The sequence below is a fragment of the Marmota flaviventris genome, chromosome 14 (assembly GCF_047511675.1).
Source record: "Marmota flaviventris isolate mMarFla1 chromosome 14, mMarFla1.hap1, whole genome shotgun sequence".
NCBI classification, from domain to species: Eukaryota; Metazoa; Chordata; class Mammalia; order Rodentia; family Sciuridae; genus Marmota; species Marmota flaviventris.
Window position 1 is genome coordinate 62,462,742 of NC_092511.1, and position 19,859 is coordinate 62,482,600.

General features: G+C 35.4%; 1 protein-coding gene across 3 annotated transcripts in view; it reads right to left on the bottom strand.

Annotated features, from left to right (window-relative positions):
* Positions 1–19,859, bottom strand: part of M1ap (meiosis 1 associated protein) — a 92,181-nt gene that overhangs the window by 40,103 nt on the left and 32,219 nt on the right. For all 3 annotated transcript variants that reach the window (XM_071601757.1, XM_027943765.3, XM_071601758.1), the window contains one exon: positions 18,778–18,946. In XM_071601757.1, coding sequence (XP_071457858.1) covers positions 18,778–18,946 — 169 coding nt within the window. The remainder of the gene's footprint in view (positions 1–18,777; positions 18,947–19,859) is intronic.

Consider the following 19,859-nt stretch of genomic DNA (forward strand, 5'->3'; position numbering starts at 1 on the left):
GCTTGAGCTTTATAGAGAAGCATCATTTTGTCTATTCCTTTGTTTATCTAATTTTTTTCTCAATGGTGAAAAGATTCATCCACATTGTTAAAGGTAGCTATGCTTCATTTTCATTACTGTTTAGTATCCCTCTTTGTGAATATGCCTCATAATATTTATTTCCAATATCAACACTTTATTGCTCATATAAGTTTGAAATGTAATTATTTGTCTTGTAAATTTCTTCATGATGGCTTTTGATGAACAGAAAATTTTAATTAGATGCTTATCAATCTTTTATATAATGGTTAACAAACTTTGTTTCTCATTTAGGAAATCTTTCTTCCTCCTCCCTACCCCAGTCATAAAAACTTTTGGTATACAATTTCTTCTAAAAGTTTTAAGTATTACCTTTCATATTCAGGTCTTTAATTTATCTTAAATATATTATTATGAATGGTGTGAGGTAGGGATATAATTTCATTTTTCCCCATATAGAAAACTGACGGTTTGAGTATGACTTAATGATTACATTTATCCTTTCCCACTGTTTTGACATGTCAGCTAAGCCACATATCAAATTTTTATGTGATTTTCTGTTTCTGGGCTCTCTAATATGTTCTAGACTAGCTAATTTGTCAATATGATACTATCTTAATTAGAATAGTTTTATAAACCATCTTAATAGTTGCCAAGGCAAACTCATAGCTTTATTATATATCTTAACCTCATTATGTGTGAGGGTATTCAAATTATATGTGTATACAACCTCATACATAAGATTTCATATATATTACTCATATATGTGCATACATGTATACACACAACATAGAAACAATTTGTCAAGTTTCATGAAAAACTCTGAGAGAATAACTTTAATTAGAATTGCATTGATAGATCATTTTGGGGAGAACTGAAGCCTAATGATATTCAATGTTCTATTCATTAATATGTTCCCTTTAATTATATATATATATATATATATTTTTTTTTTTTTGTGGTACAGGGGATTGAACCCAGGGCCTTGTGCATACGAGGCAGGTACTCTACCAACTGAACTATATCCCCAGCCCCTTAATTATATCTTAAGTTATATTCTAATGAAGTTTTAAATATTCCCAGTAACTATTCTATAAATCTTTTTGTTAAAATTTATTTCTAAGAGGTTGGGGTTGTAACTCAGTTAATAGTATTTGCCTGGAATGTGCAAGGCCCTGAGTTTGATCTACAGTACCACAAAAGCAAACAACCACCCCCCGCCCCACAAACAAAACAAAACTTAGAAAAAGATTTAGTTCTAAGTACCTTATATTTTATTATTTGCAAAGGTATTTCTTAAAAATTTAATGTTCAAGAGCTTTTTTCCAGTTATAGAAATGCTGTTTTTTCCCTATTTTTTTTTATTGGTGCATTATAGTTGTATATAATGGTGGAATTTGTTGTTACATATTAGTGCATGTACACAATATGACAATATAATTTGGCTAATATCCCTCTCCAGCACTTTCACCTTCTCCCTCCCTCCCACAACCTAGTCCCTTTCCTCTATTCTATTGATCTCCCTTTGCTTTTCATGTGATTGCCCTGGACCTTTCTTTTCCTTTTTACACTCTAGTTTCTACAAATGATAGAAAATACATGTTGGCCTTCTGAGTCTGGCTTATATCACTTTATGTAATTGGTCTCAAGTTCCTTCCATTTTCCTGCAAATGACATAATTTCATTTTTATTTATGGCTGAATAAATTTTACATATATAAAAATATATATAGATCAATTTTCTTTGTCCATTCTACTGTTGATGGTCACATTCTTTTAGTTTCTGCCTATCTTGGAAGGTTTTTACTTTCTTTCTTTTTTCTAAGTACTGAGGATTGAACTCAGGGGCACTCAACCACTGAGTCACATCCTCAGCCCTATTTTATATTTTATTTAGAGACAGAGTCTCACTGAGTTGCTTAGTGCCTCTCTGTTGATGAGGCTGGCTTTGAACTGGCAATCCTGCATCAGCCTCCTGAGCCACTGGGATCAAAGGGGTGCACCATCAAGCCTGATGGTTTTTACTTTCTTTTTAACTTTGAAGGATAGTTTTGCTGGATATACAACCTTGGTTCGTTATTTTCATTCAGGACTTGGAACACATCCTTTCAAACACTCCTGGCTTTTAGAGTTCATGCTGAGAAATTGGAAGTAATTCTGACTGGCTTGCCTCTAAATGTGACCTGATGTCTTTCTCTTGAGTGTTTAAAAATTCTATTTTTTTTCAAATGCAGAAGTACTCCTTTTATTAAGAATCTATTTGGGAGAAACTTAAGTGCTAGACAACAAAGGGAAATTCTGTAGACCTCTGAACATTCCTTTTTATCTCTAATGTTCTAGTAATCAGAAGACCAAAGTTAAAATTATGTTTTCTTGATGACTCACTTGCTTCCTTTAGAAGAAAACCACTATACTTGCATATCTCTATTAATGGAATAAAAATCTTTCTACTTCTAAATCACATATATGGGGACAACAAACAAAAATATGTAAGCTGTGTATGATGCCAATCAGTGAGAAAATAAGCAGAAAACTTACAGACACAATTTCCAAAGTAGACGAAACAAACTTCAGTTGTACCCTAGCTCTGTCCTTAGAGGTTCTCAGAACTAACGAGTTTAAAACAAATGGATCTTTCAGTAGTGTGTTTAACAGAAAAACATGCTTATTTCAAGTTCTATCCATCATATTAAATTCTCAACATACCTAATCTTTCAGTTTTAAATAGTAAGGGGTCCTCAATTACTTAATTTTTTTTTTGGTACTGGGGATTGAACTCAGGGCCACTTGACTACTGAGCCACGTCCCAAGCCCTATTTGTATTTTTATTTAGAGACAGGGTCTCACTGAGTTGCTTAGTGCCCCACTTTTACTGAAGTTGGCTTTGAACTTGCAATCCTCTTGTCTCAGCCTCTCAAGTCACTGGGATTACAGGCATGCACTACTGTGTTTGGCTAATTACTTAATTTCTTAAAAGAGCTTAGCCCACAGTTATTTCTGAAATTCCATCAGCTACCTGTGAATCAACCACTCCAGACACTGCTGTGCTGGCTTAAGCAGGAAGTAAGGGGACAAGTGAATAAGAAATAATGAAATATTTTCATCCGACTGTTTGTTCATGGCTTTGATCTGAACACTGCACTCCAAGGTTTTTGCTAGCTGGCTGAACAATGGTGCTTCAAACTGCTCAAAGGCAGTATTAATTTGAAGCAGCTCTTCCAGGCCAGTGCATCTGATGGCAAAGGCAGTGTCCTTGTTGATGGTGGACACTTCCTTGGGGTCAAACAACAAAGAGGAAACTTCATCTCTAGATAAGAAACTGGGATCACTCTGAGGGAGGGCGAGTTGTTGGAGCTGCTGGGCTAAGGACATCATCATAAAATTCTATTCTTGATCTGCATGTTAGATATTTTAATTATAATGTGTTGTAGAGAATTTTTTTTAATATTTTCTATTTGGGGTTCTGAATGCCTCCTGTATCTGGATGTCCATCTTATTCAGAAAATTTTCCAAATTTTCTGCTATTATTTCCCTGAAGAGGCTATCCGTTCCATTAGCCTGCATCTTGCAACCCTCCTCAATTCCAATGATTCTTAAATTTGGTTTCTTAATGTTGTCCCAGAGTTTCTGTATATTCTAATCATGATTACTTATTCTCTTTTCTTTAGTACTCTCTGAGTGTTGAAGGCTGGCCATTGTCTTCAACTCTGAGATTCTGTCTTCAGTTTGATCTATTCTTTTAGAGAGACTTTCAGCTGAATATTTTATTTGATTTATTGTGTTTTTCATTTCCATGATTTCTGTTTGGTTCTTTTTCAATATCTCTATCTCCTTATTGAATTTTTTTATTCATTTCTTGTACTGACTTCCTTAACTCATTCCATTGTTTTTCTGTGTTCTTTTGGAAATCATTGATCATTTTTATAAATCAAATTTTTGAATTCTTTATCTGGTATTTTGTCTTCTTCAATACCTTTGAGGTCAGTTAGTGAATTATGAACTTTAGGAGGTGTTGTGTTACCTTGTTTTTTCATATTTCATGTCTTCCTGTGTTGACTTTTATGTATCTGTTGGGATGGATTTCTCTTCCACTCCTATGTATGAGCCTTTTTAGGGCACAGACTTCTTTTGTCAAAGTATGCTAGAGTGGTCTAGATTGAAATCTTCTTACAGATGTGATATCCACAGGCTTTGATTAATCCTGTGGGTTTTTTTTTTTTGTGTGTGTGTGTGTGTGTATCAGGGATTGAACTCAGGACCACTGAGCCATATCCCAAGCCCTATTTTGTATTTTACTTAGGGTCTCACTTAGTTGCTTAGTACCTCACTTTTGCTGCTTTGAACTTGCAATCCTCCTGCCTCAACTTTCAGAGCTGCTGGGATTACAAATGTGTGCCACTGAGCCTGGCTAATTCTCTGTTTTTGATGTAGTAGTGGATGTCCATGAGTAGGATCTGAGGGCCTATACCTAGACATTCCTACTTGGGGCCTGGACATTGGCTTGGATTTTTGTCACTTCCTTTCTTTGTATTAAAGTATAGCTGAAGTTTGAATGTCATTAATTTGTGTGTAGAGCAAACTGTGCAGTCTTTTGTCTGAGTTTAGTTCGGCAGTAAAGTTTCTACTCTGTGAACTTGTAGTGTCCTTGTAGGTTCCCAATACCTCACAGGATAGGGGGAAACAAATGATAGTGACAAACAATATGCAACATTAAAATAAATACCTGGCTCCTACTATGACATCTACAACATTAATAATAAACAAACAAAAAACTAGGAATGGTGAGGTCAGCAATTGTTAACAGCAAAACCAATAATAACCATGAACTAGATCTGGCTTTAAAGCAAATGGTAGGCGTCAACTATGTCATTCACAGCAGTAGTAATTGCAGCACCATGAATGGTGGAGGCAAGAGTTATATAAATGGATTAGTTTTGAAAGACGGTAAAAATACAGTTAAGAGAAAGGAAAATGTGATAGAAAGGTAGAAGAAAGTAGTTTATAAGCCAGGCATAGTGGCACACGCCTGTAATCCCAATGACTAGGGAGGCTGAAGCAGGAGAATTGCAAGTTCAAGGCCAGCGTCAGCAACTTAGCAAGACCTAAAGCCACTTAGCAAGACTGTCTCAAATAAGAATAAAAAGGGATGTGATCTGGGTGCTGTGGTACATGCCTGTAATCCCAGTGGTTTGAGAGCTGAAGCCCTGTGCAACTTAGTGATACACTGTCTCAAAATAAAAAATAAAACCTGCTGGGGATGTGGCTCAGTGTTAAGTGCCTCTGAGTTCAATCCTTAGTACAAAAAAAAAAAAAAAAAGAAAAAAGAAAAAAGAAAAAAGAAAAAAAAGTCTAGGGATGTAGCTCAGGGGTTTACTCTTAAATTAAATCCACAATACCAATTAAAAAAAAAAAAGAATGTGAGTTTACAATGTTTAAAAGGTGAACAGAGAGAATGCAGAAGAGATGTAGCAAGTGATGGTTATAATGAAGGAGGAGAAAGAATAGGAAAAAATAAATTAAAAAGAGAGAGGAAGAAAGAAGAGAATTTGTTAGCAAAAGAAAGGAAAAAAGAGAAACAAAACCCAAACCAAACCAAAATAAAGCAAAGTAAAAACTCTAACCTTCAAAAGACAAAGCAAGGAAAATAACTACATTTAAAAAATGCCCAAAATGAGAAAAAAACCAAATATGTGTGTGTGTGTGTGTGTTATGTGTGTGTATACATATCCATGAACCAATCAGCACAGCAAGAATACCAATGGGGTTGGGGAGACAAGGAAATAAATGGAAAAAAGATTCTTAAACAAAAGTGAAGGAATTGTCTGTATTGAGGTGGTCAAAATAGTTGAACAGAATGGATGCCCAACTGTCCTTTCCATTTGTTCTTGGTCTATGTCGAGAGAGGGGGGGGGGAGTGTGTGTGTGTGTGTGTGTGTGTGTGTGTGTGTGTAAGGGCTGGGGGATGTTAACCCCTTCCTCTTTTTTGTGCTGCTCACTGAGCTGCCAGTTGAAGTGGCCTAAGACTGAAGCTGGTTGAAATAGCTCTCTCAGCTTTGCTTCTCATCAGTATAAGGTAGGATGGAGTGAGACACACTGTCAATTGTAGTTTTGTCCGCATAGACCATATCAGTGAACTCTCAGGGTGGGGCTGCCTGCAGAGTTGTATGAGGGGAGTTCTAGCAGCTGGGGCTTAGGTATAATCAGGCCATAGGAGCTTTGTTGGGTGGCATGTGCTCTGGAGAGATTAGATCAAAACACCCCTAGGGCCAGGCAGATGCCAATCTCTTGTGGGAGTCTGGATCTCAGAAGCCTCCCAGGAATTCTACTTGTGGAGTAGGGGAGTCAATTGTCCACACACAGCTATCCATGAACACAGCCTCCCCAAGTTTAGTCCCTGAGTGTATTCATACCCACCTCTTCATATTCCCAACCCTTGTCAGCTGGTCACTTGAGCCACCAGATTTAAAGGAAAAGCTGAACTGGCTTCCCTTCATTTTTCTTACTTGAATCCTCTTGGATACAATCTTCCCTGTGCTTGTTTTACTCATGTTCTACTAGGTACACCCTAGGCCACAGGATAGGAGCTTACTGGGTGGTATGGCAATGTTTACTATGATATCCTGACTTAAGTAGCAGCAGCTGCAATGTGGTCTCTTCAAGATGGCTCCTACCTTAGCTCTTTGCTTTGCCAGTTGAGAAATACAGAGCACTTTTCAAGCACCAGTTCATGGTGCAGCCTCTGGATCAGCTAAGTTCAGGTTGCTTTTTTGACTTCAGTTTTTTCCATATATCAAATCTGTTCATTTGTGTTTCTCTGTGTTATTCCTCTCCTCTGTGGTGAACCAGTGCTGCTGCTGTTGCTACTGCTGTTGCTGCTGCAACCAGCTTGTCTCCAATGTACTTTCTTCTTTGTTCAATGCATTTGAAGTTTTGCGTCTCTAAGACACTTTCACTGAGATTGAATTTTAGTGAAATCTCTCTTTCACCCACCTCACTGGGAAACAGTATCCCCACTGCTTGAATCCCAAGCCATAAAGCAACTAGAAATGCAGCTTTCCTCTAATCTGCCATCTTGAATCTCTACCAGGTCTCTTCTTCATTGTTTTTTGTATATTGATCCTATATGCAGCCACTTTGCACAACTCTTATTAGTTACAATAAATTTTTTTTCCATTAAATCTTTTGGTTTCTATTTAGTCAATCAAAGAATCTGTAAATAATGAATTTTGTTTTTTCCTTTCCAATCATCATATCCTTTACTTTTTTTCTTGTCCTACTAGGTTAGAATAACAATGTTAAATTGAATTAATTTGGTGATGGGGGGCAGGTCTGTGTCTTATGATTGATTTTTTTTTTTGGTACCAGGGATTGAACTCACCAGGCACTTGACCACTGAGCCACATCCCTAGCTCTATTTTGTATTTTATTAGAGACAGGGTCTCATTGAGTTGCTTAGTGCCTCACTAAATTGCTGAGGCTGGCTTTGAATTCACAATCCTCCTGTCTCTACCTCCTAAGCTGCTGGGATTACAGGCATGTGCCACTATGCCAGGTCTTATTATTGATTTTTAAAGGCAAACTTTTGAACATTTCACCAGTAAAAACTATATTTATTGTAGATTTTTGACAGATACGCTTTACTGAATTATTTCCTATTCCTGGTTTGCTGAGATTTTTCTCTTAAATAATGGATATTAATTTTATTGTATGCTTTCATTTTCTTTTTGCAGTGCTGGGTATTGAACCTAATGCCTCATGAATGCAAGCACTCCAGCACTGAGCTATATTCCTAGTCCTATTCATGTTTTTGTTTTTAACCAGGGATTGAATTCAGTGGGATTAACCACTGAACCACATCCCCAGGTCTTTTAAAAATTCTTTTATTTTGAGATTGGTTCTCATTAAGTTGCTTTTGGCCTCTCTAAACTGCCGAGGTTGGCTTTGAATTGTGATCCTCCTGTCTCAGCTTCTTGACTTGCTAGGATTACAGGTGTGCACTACTGCACCTGGCCCTACCATACATTTTTCTGTATCTATTAAGATAACATGGTTTCTGCCTTTTAATCTCTTGACATGGTAAATTATACATACACATACATACACACACACATTTTCTAATTTGAAATACCTTGTATTGTTGGGATAAATCCAATTTTGTCATTACTATATCATTTTTTTTCTAATTTCTAACATTTTTTCTTATGCCTACTCTCCCCTCCTTTTTTTTTTTTTAACTTTTATGCCTTCTCTTTTTTATTCATTGGTTTCACCAGAGGGTTCTTAACTTTATTAGGCTTTTCAAAGATGAATTTTTGAATTGTTAATTATCTCTATTGTATTTTTCAACTGAGATAGTGGAAAAGAGTTAAACGTGAGTTTTGGAGCCAGAGAACTTGGACTTGAATCCCTGTTCCCTTCACCAAGAAACCTGGAAAACTTAATTTGGACGAGACTTCAGTTTACCTTAGTGTTTTAATCTAGATAAACAAGTATTAAATAAGATAATATGGGAGAAACTATTTAGAACAGAATGTTTTGAACAGTAAATGGTCAGTTCACTATTATCTACAAGCAAATTTATTAGAGTAGGTTAAAAAATGGTTTTAGTTCACATATCTTTTCTTTGAGGCTCAAAATTTATTTTAGAACAAAATAAGCTAGCAGCATTATTCCCATGATTTATGACTCTTGTTTGGGATTAACTTTAGCAGATTCTAAATTTATTATGATCAAGATCCAGTATTAGGAATTTGCTCTAGGGTGTAGGATTGCTTATAGGTAAGGAGGACATATAAAGATAAGTAAAGTGTACTGCTTTCCCTGCAAGAGGGAAACTTCTTCATATCTCTGTCTTGTACCAACACTTCTTAGCCCTTTTTAAAGTGTGCGAAAAAGAAAGAGGAACAAAATAGATAAAGAGCAGAGAAGAAATGTTATGGGAACAATAAAAAATAAAATTATATACATGAAAATAAAATTATATACATGAATCACAACTATGTAACATAAACTTGATTGTGGTCAATGGAGAGATGACATGCAAAAATAAAAGTAGTGCAGGTCTGGGGTTGTAGCTCAGTGGGGGAGCTCTTGCCTTGCACGTGTAAGGCACTGACTGGGTTCAACCCTCAGCACCACATTAAAAACAAATAAATAAAATAAAGTTATTGTGTCAATCTACAACTAAAAACAAACAAACAAACAAATAAATAAAAGTAGTGTAATGGGTAGAGGGATTTTGAAGTCAAAAGTTGTTTGATGATCATGTCTTCTTTTTGATAAAATACAGTATTTATAAGATCAATATTCATAAATCAATAGCTTTCTTATATTCTAATAGTGATTCTGTTGAGAAAGAAATCATGAAAACTGTCCCATTCACCACCACCTAAAAGTAAGAATACTTGGGAATTAATCTGATCAAAGAGGTAAAAGATCTCTATATGAAAATATAGAACACCGAAGAAAGAAATTGAAGAAGACCTTGGAGGATGGAAACACCTCCTATGTTCTTGGATAGGCAGAATTAATACTGTCAAGATGGCCATATTACCAAAAGCATTATATAGATTCAACAGAATCCCCAACAAAATACTAATGACATTCTTTACAGAACTAGAAAAAATAGTCCTTAAATTCATTTGGAAGAATAAAAGACCCCAAATAGTCAAAGCAATCTTGAGCAAAAAGAGTGACACTGGAGGCATCACAATACCTGATTTCAAATTATACTACACAACTAGAGCAACAAAAACAACTGAAAAAAGTTTAACACCAAAAAAAAAAAAAAAAGGCAAATAAACCAATCAATAAATGCACAAGAGAACTAAATAGGCATTTCTCAAAAGAAAAAATAAAAATCAACAACATATACATTGAAAAAATGTTCAATGTCCCTAGCAATCAGAGAAATGTAAATCAAAACTACATCAAGATTTTACTTCACTCCATGGAAATTATCAAGAATACAAATAATAATAAATGCTGGTGAGGATGTGGGGGTAAAGGTACTCCCTTACATTGTTGGTGGGACTGCAAATTAATATAACCACTCTAAAAGCAGTATGGCTATTCCTCAAAAAACTAAGAATGAAATCACCATATGACCCAGCTATTTATCTCCAAGAATTAAAATCAGCATACTAATATGATACAGCCACATCAATATTTATAGCAGCACAACTCACAAGAGCCAAGTTATGGAACCAGCCCAGGTGCCCATCAAGATATGAATGGATTAAGAAAATTTATATATATATATATCTCATGCACACAATGGAATTTTACTCAGCCATAAAGAAGAATGAAATTATGTATTTGCTGGTAAGTGGATGGAATGAAGAATGTCATGCTAAGTGAAATAAGCCAGACTCAGAAAATCAAGGGTTGAATATTTTCTGTCATATGTGGAAGCTAGAGCAAAATAAGGGATAAAAAAAGGGGGGGTGTTGGATATCATAATGATAGAGGAAAGATCAATAGGGGAGAAGAAAGAGATGGGGGGGATATTAGGAAAGGGGAGAAAATGTAAAATAGACTTGACAAAATTATGCTATGTGTATGTATAAATATACCACAGTGAATTACACCTTTACATATTTTATAAAGCACCAATTAAAAATAAATAAATAGAAGGAAGACCAGTAGAGCTGAGGAAAGGGAATAGAGGGGAGGGAAAGAAGAGGCACTAGAGACTAAAATGGAGCATATTAAATTCCATACATGTATGATTATGTCAAAACAATCTGAACTATAATGAATAACTATAATGTATCAATAAAAGCATAAAATATGAGTATTTAGAGCTTGACATTTTCTCAGTAAAAGGTATATAAAGGTATACACAAACACACATGACTATTACCACACTACTATTAAAATCAATAGATGAGATCTGTACAAGGTGCTGTTGTAAGTGCTTTATGTGCAATGTGTATTTAATCTTCACAAAACCCTATGAAGTAGCTATTTTTTGCCATATTTTATGAAGGAGAAATTTGTGGAATAAAGAGTTAAATTAACTTGTTTAAGGCCACATGGTTCTATATTGTAAAAATCCAATAGGATGGTTAAATAATAAATGATAATGAAGTAATACAATGTAATATCTTATAGATATTAAAAGGAATGGATTCAGTTGTTAAGTGGCTAATGGAAAAATTACTAAATAAATGAATAATTAAGAGTAAATATCTATAATGTCCAGAGAAGTGAGTATGATATAGTCTCATTTAAAAAATATTTTGTTTTAGTTATAGTTGGACACAATATCTTTATTTTATTTTTATGTGGTGCTGGGGATTGAACCCAGCGCCCCACACATGCTAGGCGAGTGCTTTACCACTGAGCCACAACCCCAGCCCCTAGTGTCATTTTTTATTTGTTCTTTTTATTTATACATGACAATAGAATGTATTTTGACATATTATACATACATGGATTATAACTTCCCATTCTTGTGATTGTATATGATGTGGAGTTACACTGGTTGTGTATTCATATATGAATATAGGAAAGTTATGTCCGATTCATTCTACTGTTTTTCCTGTTTCCATACCCCTTTCCTTCCCTTCATTCCCCTTTGTATAGTCCACTGAACTTCTATTCTCCCACTGTTTATTGTGTTTTAGCATCTGCATATCAGAGAGAACATTAAGACTTTGGTTTTTTGGGATTCGTTTACTTCACTTAGCGTGATAGTTTCCAGTTCCATCCATTTACCAGCAAATTCCATAATTTCATTCTTCTTTTTGGCTGAGTAATAATTAGTCTAATTTTTGTAAAAGGAAATAGTAACAATAATGTTACCTGTTTACCCATACACATGTACATGCAGGGACAGCAGTAGGACACTTCAGTAGACTGTGTCCTACACTGTTAATAGTGGTTGTCTCTGGAAAGTGACATTTTGGGTCATTTTTCTCTTTTATACTTCTGTAATGTTTAAGTCTGTATAATTTACAAAAGATGTTTAAATCATAGGACAAAAGCCACAACAAAGAGCACACAGAAGGATCTTTCAGCTAAATTTTAAAATAAAGAATAAAATGAACAAGTTAAACAACGTAATAACAAATGAACAAAAGTATTTTTATACATTTGGAAGAAAACAACTAATAGACTTTAAAAGTTAAAAATGATCAGAAAATCTTGATTAATGTGAATGCAATATAAAGTTAACCTTTTAATTTTAGATCTTTTAAAGGACATTTTTCTTATTTTAAAAATTTATTTTATTATACAGTATAAGACCAATATTGACAAAGGTTAAAACACATAAATGTAAACATACAACTCATTAAATTTTGACTCAGAAGCATCTGGTAACTACCACCTGGGCTAGCACTCCTGAGCCCCCATCTCTGCTCAGTTGCAGTTACTACTCTCCCTCTTTCTCAAAAGGATTCCTGGTCTTACCTTTTACATTGAATATTTTGCTTGTTTTTGAACTTTATGTAAATAAAATTATCCAGGAGGCATTTGTTTCTCAATGTTCTGTTTGTGGAATTGACCAATGCTTTTGGGTATACCTTTCCTTTATTAATTTTCTTTATTGGATAGTATATTAATATGCTTCCATATACCATGAATTCTACTATTGGTGAAAATCTGGAGCATATACAATTAGGCGCTATTATGAATAAAGTTACTATGAACATTTTTATATATGCTTTTGGTGCACATAGGCACTTCTTATGCCTAGGAATAAAATTATTTATTGCTAAAACATAGAGCATGCATATTTTCAACTTTTTAAGATAATGCCAAGCAATATTCCTTAATTGGAGTCCGTATTTACACTCCCAGTAGCAAAGCATTAGAGCTTTTGTTGTTTTGTACCCTTACTAACACTTGGTAATTTCATTCTTTTATGTTAGCCATTCAGGCAAGGTATATAATATCTCATTGTCTTAATTTATACTTCTTGAGTTCCAATTAGGTTGAGTATGTTAAAGAAATTTTCTAAAATGTGAATCTACTTTCCTAATTTTTAAGTTAATTCTTTCTTCAATGATTCTGGATCTTTCAGTCTCTAAGTCTTCCTTGTGATGTTTAGTTCTTGTTAAGCAGGACTGTACTAAATGAAGAAAGAATTTAGACTGACTGAAGGATATATTCTCACTACTATTTTCAAAACTAGTCTAAAATATCAACCTTTCTTTTGTTTTGTTTCTGTCTTCAAAAAGTAGAGTACAGGGCTGGGGATGTGGCTCAATGATAGAGCATTTGGCTAGTGTGGGAAGAGCCCTGAGTTCAATCCCCAGAACTGGAAAAAAAAAGTACAATTTTCATTTAATTAATGCCATGTTCATCAGAGTTTCAAAAATTCTAATTAGATATGAGAAATGTGTGAATACTATGGATTACATAGGGAAGCTATGAGTGTTTGGAATATGTTACATTTAAGCTGACATCATAGACAGTAGCCACAACCTCTTCCAAATCACTTGATATTTTTTCAATTATTTATTCAAGAAACATTTATTGAGAATCTACCATATGTCAGGGTGAGTGCTAAGTGCTAGTGATACAAAGATGTATAAGAAACAGACTTAGTTTCAGGTAACTGACAGTTTACTTAGGAACTGGTCATATAAGCCAATTTCATGGCTGTGAGTATAGCTCTGTGGTAAAGCACTTGTCTAGCATATGTGAGGCCCTGGGTTCAATCTGTGGCACTACCAAAAAAAAAAGTCTCTGGCCAGGGGTTGCAGCTCAGTGGTAGAGCGCTTGCCTAGCGTATGCGAGGCTCTGGGTTCAATTCTCAGCATCACATAAAAATAAATAAATAAAAACAAAGGTATTGTGTCCAACTATAACTAAAAAAATTAAATATTAAAAAAGTCTCAGAAAATTTTCATGAGTATTAAGAATAACTAACTTTTTACTGACTACTTATAATGTTCTAGGTAATTAACATACATGATTTCATTTAATTACAACAACTACTACATGGGTTAGGAATTAATAACTAAGATTTAACAAGGCTAAATACCTTACTCAAAGTTGTGCAGTTAGGAAGTGATATACCTGTGAATTAGACTTAGGCAACCTATTTCTGGAGCATACATCCTTCTGAGAATGAGAGAAGCTGCTGTTGAAAATATCCTGATGATGCCAAAATGAATCAAAAGGAAACTAAAGAAATAAAGGAATTAATTATAAGTAGAGTGCAGATAAACTAGGGATATTTCAAGCAATGAGGCATATATATATATATCTGGTCCACAGAGGGATTAAAGCAATTTATGGGATAATAAATTATTTAGAAGCAAATAGGAAGATACTGGGAGAATACCAGTAAAACAAGATAAAAGGGGTTTTCCTGCATTTATAAGCTCTTCTATAAGCACAAGCCACTAACTATTCTAAATAAAGACTTCATGCAGCCTCAGAGTACTCTGAGCTCTATGCTATTATAGACACAAGTTCTTTCTAAATTGATGACTTATCTGTCCTTGACCAAAGAGAAAGAAAAACAGCTTCTCTCCCTCAGATTTTGCTGCAGTCCGGCTGCAGCAGAATAACCGGGGGGTGGGGTGGGGTGGGGTGGGGTGGGGGTGGGGGTGGTGACGAACAACTTGTGTACGTTGATACAGCAGGAGTAGGAGCCGTTTATTGCAGGACAGGAGCAGTATTTATACTTTCCACACAGCTTATCTAATTAGCATAAACTAGATACATCAGTCAACCAATAAGGAATCTCCACACTTAATGGCTCGCTTTTGTTACTTCTCAAACCACTCCCTCTGGCATTTTGCCAGGCACCATCCAGACTTGTTTACGAACTCTAACATTCCCCTGGCAAAATGCCAGGTGTTATTTTGACTTGTTTACAGACTCTAACAAGATTTAGTTTGGGGAATTCAATGCAAAGGACTCTGATTAATGTCCTGGAGAACTATGATTGCTTCAGTCTGAGTCATGGTCCACTCTAACTAGGAAGATGGAAGTGTTACCAAAGTAAGGGGATGTGGGGGATGCTGAGCCAAATAGCCCCACACATATAACTGTAATCAATTAATTAAAAAATACTTTCTGATAATCTAGAATATCCTCTACACTGTGACACAGAAATTGGTAAAACAAGTTTCTAATTCCAAGGTTCTTACACTTTAATGCAGATTGAAAAGATAGCAAGTAGTTCACAAGTCAGGTGAACAGACAAAATTATCACACACACAAAAAAGCAATGGTAGACAATTATGGATGGTATATAATTAAGTGCTGAATTGTGTGGTACAGACCACAAGTGATAATAGTTATTCTAAGGAGAGGAAAATTAATATGGTAGTAATGAAACTGAATTAGGATTTAAGTGGGAGGATTTGGCTAGAAGAGGACAGGGGAAGGAATTCAGAGAAAAGACTACTAGGAGTAGAGGTATGGGAACACAAAGAAGGATAGTTAATGAGGAGTCTAGCTTGGGAAAGCAGAGTATGCATAATAGGTGAGAGCTCACAAACCACATGGCTAAGGTTGGTTACCCTCCAAAACAATGTCAGAGGCCTCATGTTGCAATAAACATCCATATATGTCAGAATTTGACAGAGAAACCACACCCTTAGTTACCAACTTCCTAATTAATTAAGGAGGGAACAAGTGAGGGGGGAGAAAGAGTGAAGTTATTCTTGTGGGACAAGGAAGAGATCAATAATAGTATCAAAAGAACAGGCACTTCCATGTGTCACAACCTTGGAAGGGGCCATTTAGCCAGAAAGGATTGTAGGAGGGTAAGCTTTTGGGGAACATCTCATATCCACACAATAACATTGAGGGAATGTTATATTACTAGCAAATTTAAAAGAAAAAAAACACCAGAACATGATAAATAAACAATTAACTTCTAGAGAACTACTATACAACATTATTATGCCTATAGTTTACAATACTCTATACTTAAAACTTTTTACAAGAGTAGATCACATGTAAAGTGTTCTTATCACAATTAAACACACACACACACAACACAGTCACACACACACACACACACACACACTCACACACAACAGGAGACCCACCATATTACTCCACAAAGAGTCCATGGGAGAAAATTTTTTATATGTTAGTACATATAAAAATGGTTTTTTAAAATGGGTTGTGTTTATTTGTTTTGTACCAGGGATAGAACCCGGGGCACTTAAACACTGAGCCACATCCTCAGTCTTTGTTTTGAAACAGGGTCTTGCTAAGTTTCTTAGGGCCTCGATAATTGTTGAGGCTGGCTCCACAGCCTTCCAAGCCCCTGGGATTACAGGCCTGTGCCACCACATTTGGTTCAATGGTCTTTTATCTATTTTTTGAAAGAAGGGGCTCTGCATGTTGGCTTTGCTCTGGACTCACAAATTATGTCACCTTCTCTTTGAGTATATAACTCTTTGAGTATACAAACATTATCTGTAGGATAAATTCCTAGAAATGTTATTAGGAGGTAAAACTTTGTGTGTATATATACTTATATATATATATTTATATTTAGATATATACATATACATATTTATGTTTATATATAGTTATTGCCAAACATATAGGTGTATGTGTGTATATATATATACACACACACATATATATATATGGTTACTGCCAAATGACTCTCCAAAAAAATCATATCAATTTACACTTCCATCAATAGTAAATGAGACTCCCAACCAGACATTTTTCTTGTTTATTTTTTATCTTTGCTAGTCTAATGGGCAAAAGGAAATCATTTGATTTTAACATTATACTGTTATTCTTGAATTTCTCCCAGGATTACTTTGGAGGGGAAAATGCAGATAAGTATAAATAAGTACATCTAAATAATCTATAATCCTACATTTCCTGGAAGAAATTTTATTCAAACTGAGTCTTAGAGGACAAGTGGGAATTAGCCAAGCAGAGGAGGAGGAAAGGGCCACTGGGAAAGGAGACTCAGAGATGTGAGAAAGTAAGATATAATTAACTTTCAGAGATGAACTCATGGTTTCCCATTACCAGGACTTGTCAGACAGAGGTGGGAGAAAAGCTGTAAATCGAGGCCAAGGATTAGGTGAGGAAAGACCATTAATGCCTTGCTGGATTTAATTCTAAGGCAAAGGACATTTATGAAATGATTTTTGTGTGTGTGTGGTGATGGAAATTGAACCCAGGGCCTTGTGCACGAGAAGCAAGCACTCTACCAACTGAGCAATATTCCTAGCCCCTTATGAAATCATTTTAGTAAGTCAAGTGGAATTACCAAATTATGAAGTTTAAGAGTTTCTTTTTTAACCAGTTTAGATTCATCTATCACTCAAGTTATAGCAGAGGTGCAATGATTAGATCATGAGTTTTGTAACCTAATCAGTCCATCTTAGTGTGAATGGAGTAACTGGGTGGTAACTGTAGGCAGGTGAGGCACTAGAGGAAGTGGGTCATTGGGGGCATGCTCTGGAGGGTTCATTTTCCCCAGCCCAATCCCTCTTCCTGCCCTGCTTCCTGGCCACCAGGAGGTGACTCTTCTGCCATACTCTTCTGCCATGATGTTCTGCCTTACCTTGGGCCCAGAGCAATGGACTTGGCTGAACATGAACTAAACCTCTGAAACTATGAGCCAGAATAAACTTCTCCTCCTCTAAGTTGTTCTTGTCAAGTATTTTGGTCGTAGTGACAACAAGCTGACTGACACATTCAGGTCCTGCTGGTTAATTTATCACTTAAGAACATAAGAAGATCATGGAAAACAATTTTATCCAGAAGTATAGACTCTCACAGGTGCCTGGGCCCTGGTCTTGCAACTCAGCACAAAAGGCATTTTTGCTTCACCCTGATTGAATTGTCCAGGACTTGGTCTAGCAGGGGAACAGAGGCTAACAGTGGTTGTTGGACAGGGGTAGGAAGGGCAGAGTCTCTGAGGCTGGTGAGATGGCAAATGAGAACCCATTCTGAGGAGGTGGGAAGGAGGCAGGGCATATGTGAGTCAATGCTCCCAGGCCTGGCATATGCTCCATTGTTCCATTAAATTTCACTTGCCAAACACAAATTCCTACATAAAATTACTAAGAATTTCAAGACAGCAGCCAAAAAGCATTAAACCCCAAGCATGGGGCCTTTCTGCATACAGGAGTCTGTGTGACTGCATTGGTCATTAGCTTATGCAGCCATCCTTACATGTAAATCTGTTCATGCAGCATTAATTATAACAGCAAAATTAATGTCATTAAACAAACTATGGTACAGCCACACAATAATAAATCAAGAAGTCTCAAAATGAGATAGAGTTATAATACTGATAGCTATCTAACATACATAAAGAATTTATAGAATATTAGGTATATCATGATCCCATTAAAATATTAAGTATGTATGGATAAGTGTGTGTATGTATATAGAAAGGAACATTTGTAAGGATTCCACAATATCTTAAAAGTGATTAGGGGGATGAAGTAAGTTTTATTTTTTAGACTTATAATACTTCAGCTTTAACTATTATTTCTGAAATAAAATAACTATTACAAAATTTAACTATTATTTCTGAAATAAAATAACTATTACAAAATTTAACACCTAAATCATCTGAACTGCAGTGGAATCTGCTGGTTAATTTATCACTTAAGAACATAAGAAGATCATGGAAAACAATTTTATTGACCCATAAAAACTACTCATTACAGATATTATCATTCTTTTAACTTCAAAAAAAATTCTTTCAGCAAGGAGGATTGTGAATTTGAGGTTAACCTGGATAACATAATGAGATGCCATCTTGGAACAAAAACAAAAACCAAAAAATCCCCCTTACCATCATTGCTGGGCTCTTCAACTGGAGATGCTGAGTCCATGAGCTCCAGGATTCCCTTTGTGATTTCAACAACTTGAAGCCTTCTGACCCTGACCAGATCTATATCTTTCAACCCTTCCTCCAGTTGTTTGACCACTTCTTTTCCAGGGTGGGAAGTCAGGACAGTAATCTGAAAATAAAATCCAAGAATCAACATGTTTATTTTCCTAGAGGTCCAGAGTGAGGAATATCACAGCAGAAGTCTATGGTAATGGCTATTATGTTTAGTGTAAAGAGGATGATTTAACTGTAACTTACAAATAAAATTTCACTTAATCTTAGCCAAAAGGCCATGAAGTGATACAGACCAATTTCATTTGGCAGATTGTGGTAGAATAGGTAATCAGAACCTTCCAATCAGGCTGAGCCTACAAAGTGACCAGTTAAAAGCAACACCTGTGTTTTAATCTTTTAAGATTGCTTGAAGCACTGGTATCATATCATTTGTTCAAAATGCTTTAATTTTTACATAAAAACAAAGGAAATAAGATCCTTAAGTTTCACTCACTAGTGTGCATTAAATATTAGGAAGCCTGTTGTTCCTTCTTTCTATAGTGCTTCCTTACAGCATTCTTAGACTGATTCTTCCCTTGTTTATCTTGGATCCAGTTAAGGTATTTCTGTTGCTTTTTTTTTACTCTAAAATGTGCTAATCTTTGACCAATATATGGGACCTAAAGGAATATTGAGGTGTTTGTGTATAATATTTTATTCCATCTAAATGAACACACTGTATGTTTTTCTCATAAGTTTTGTCTTGGATTTTGAAACTTGAAGGCAATTGTTTAAAAAAAGTATGTATATATATATATATATATATAAATGTTCCATTAAATTCTATTGTTCCATTAAATTTCACTTGCCAAACACAAATTCCTACATAAAATTATATAGTATCAGGGATTGAACTCAGGGACACTCGACCACTGAGCCACATCCCCAGCCCTATTTTGTATTTTATTTAGAGACAGAGTCTCACTGAGTTGCTTAGTGCCTCACTTTTGCTGAGGCTGGCTTTGAGCTCTTGATCCTCCTGCCTCAGC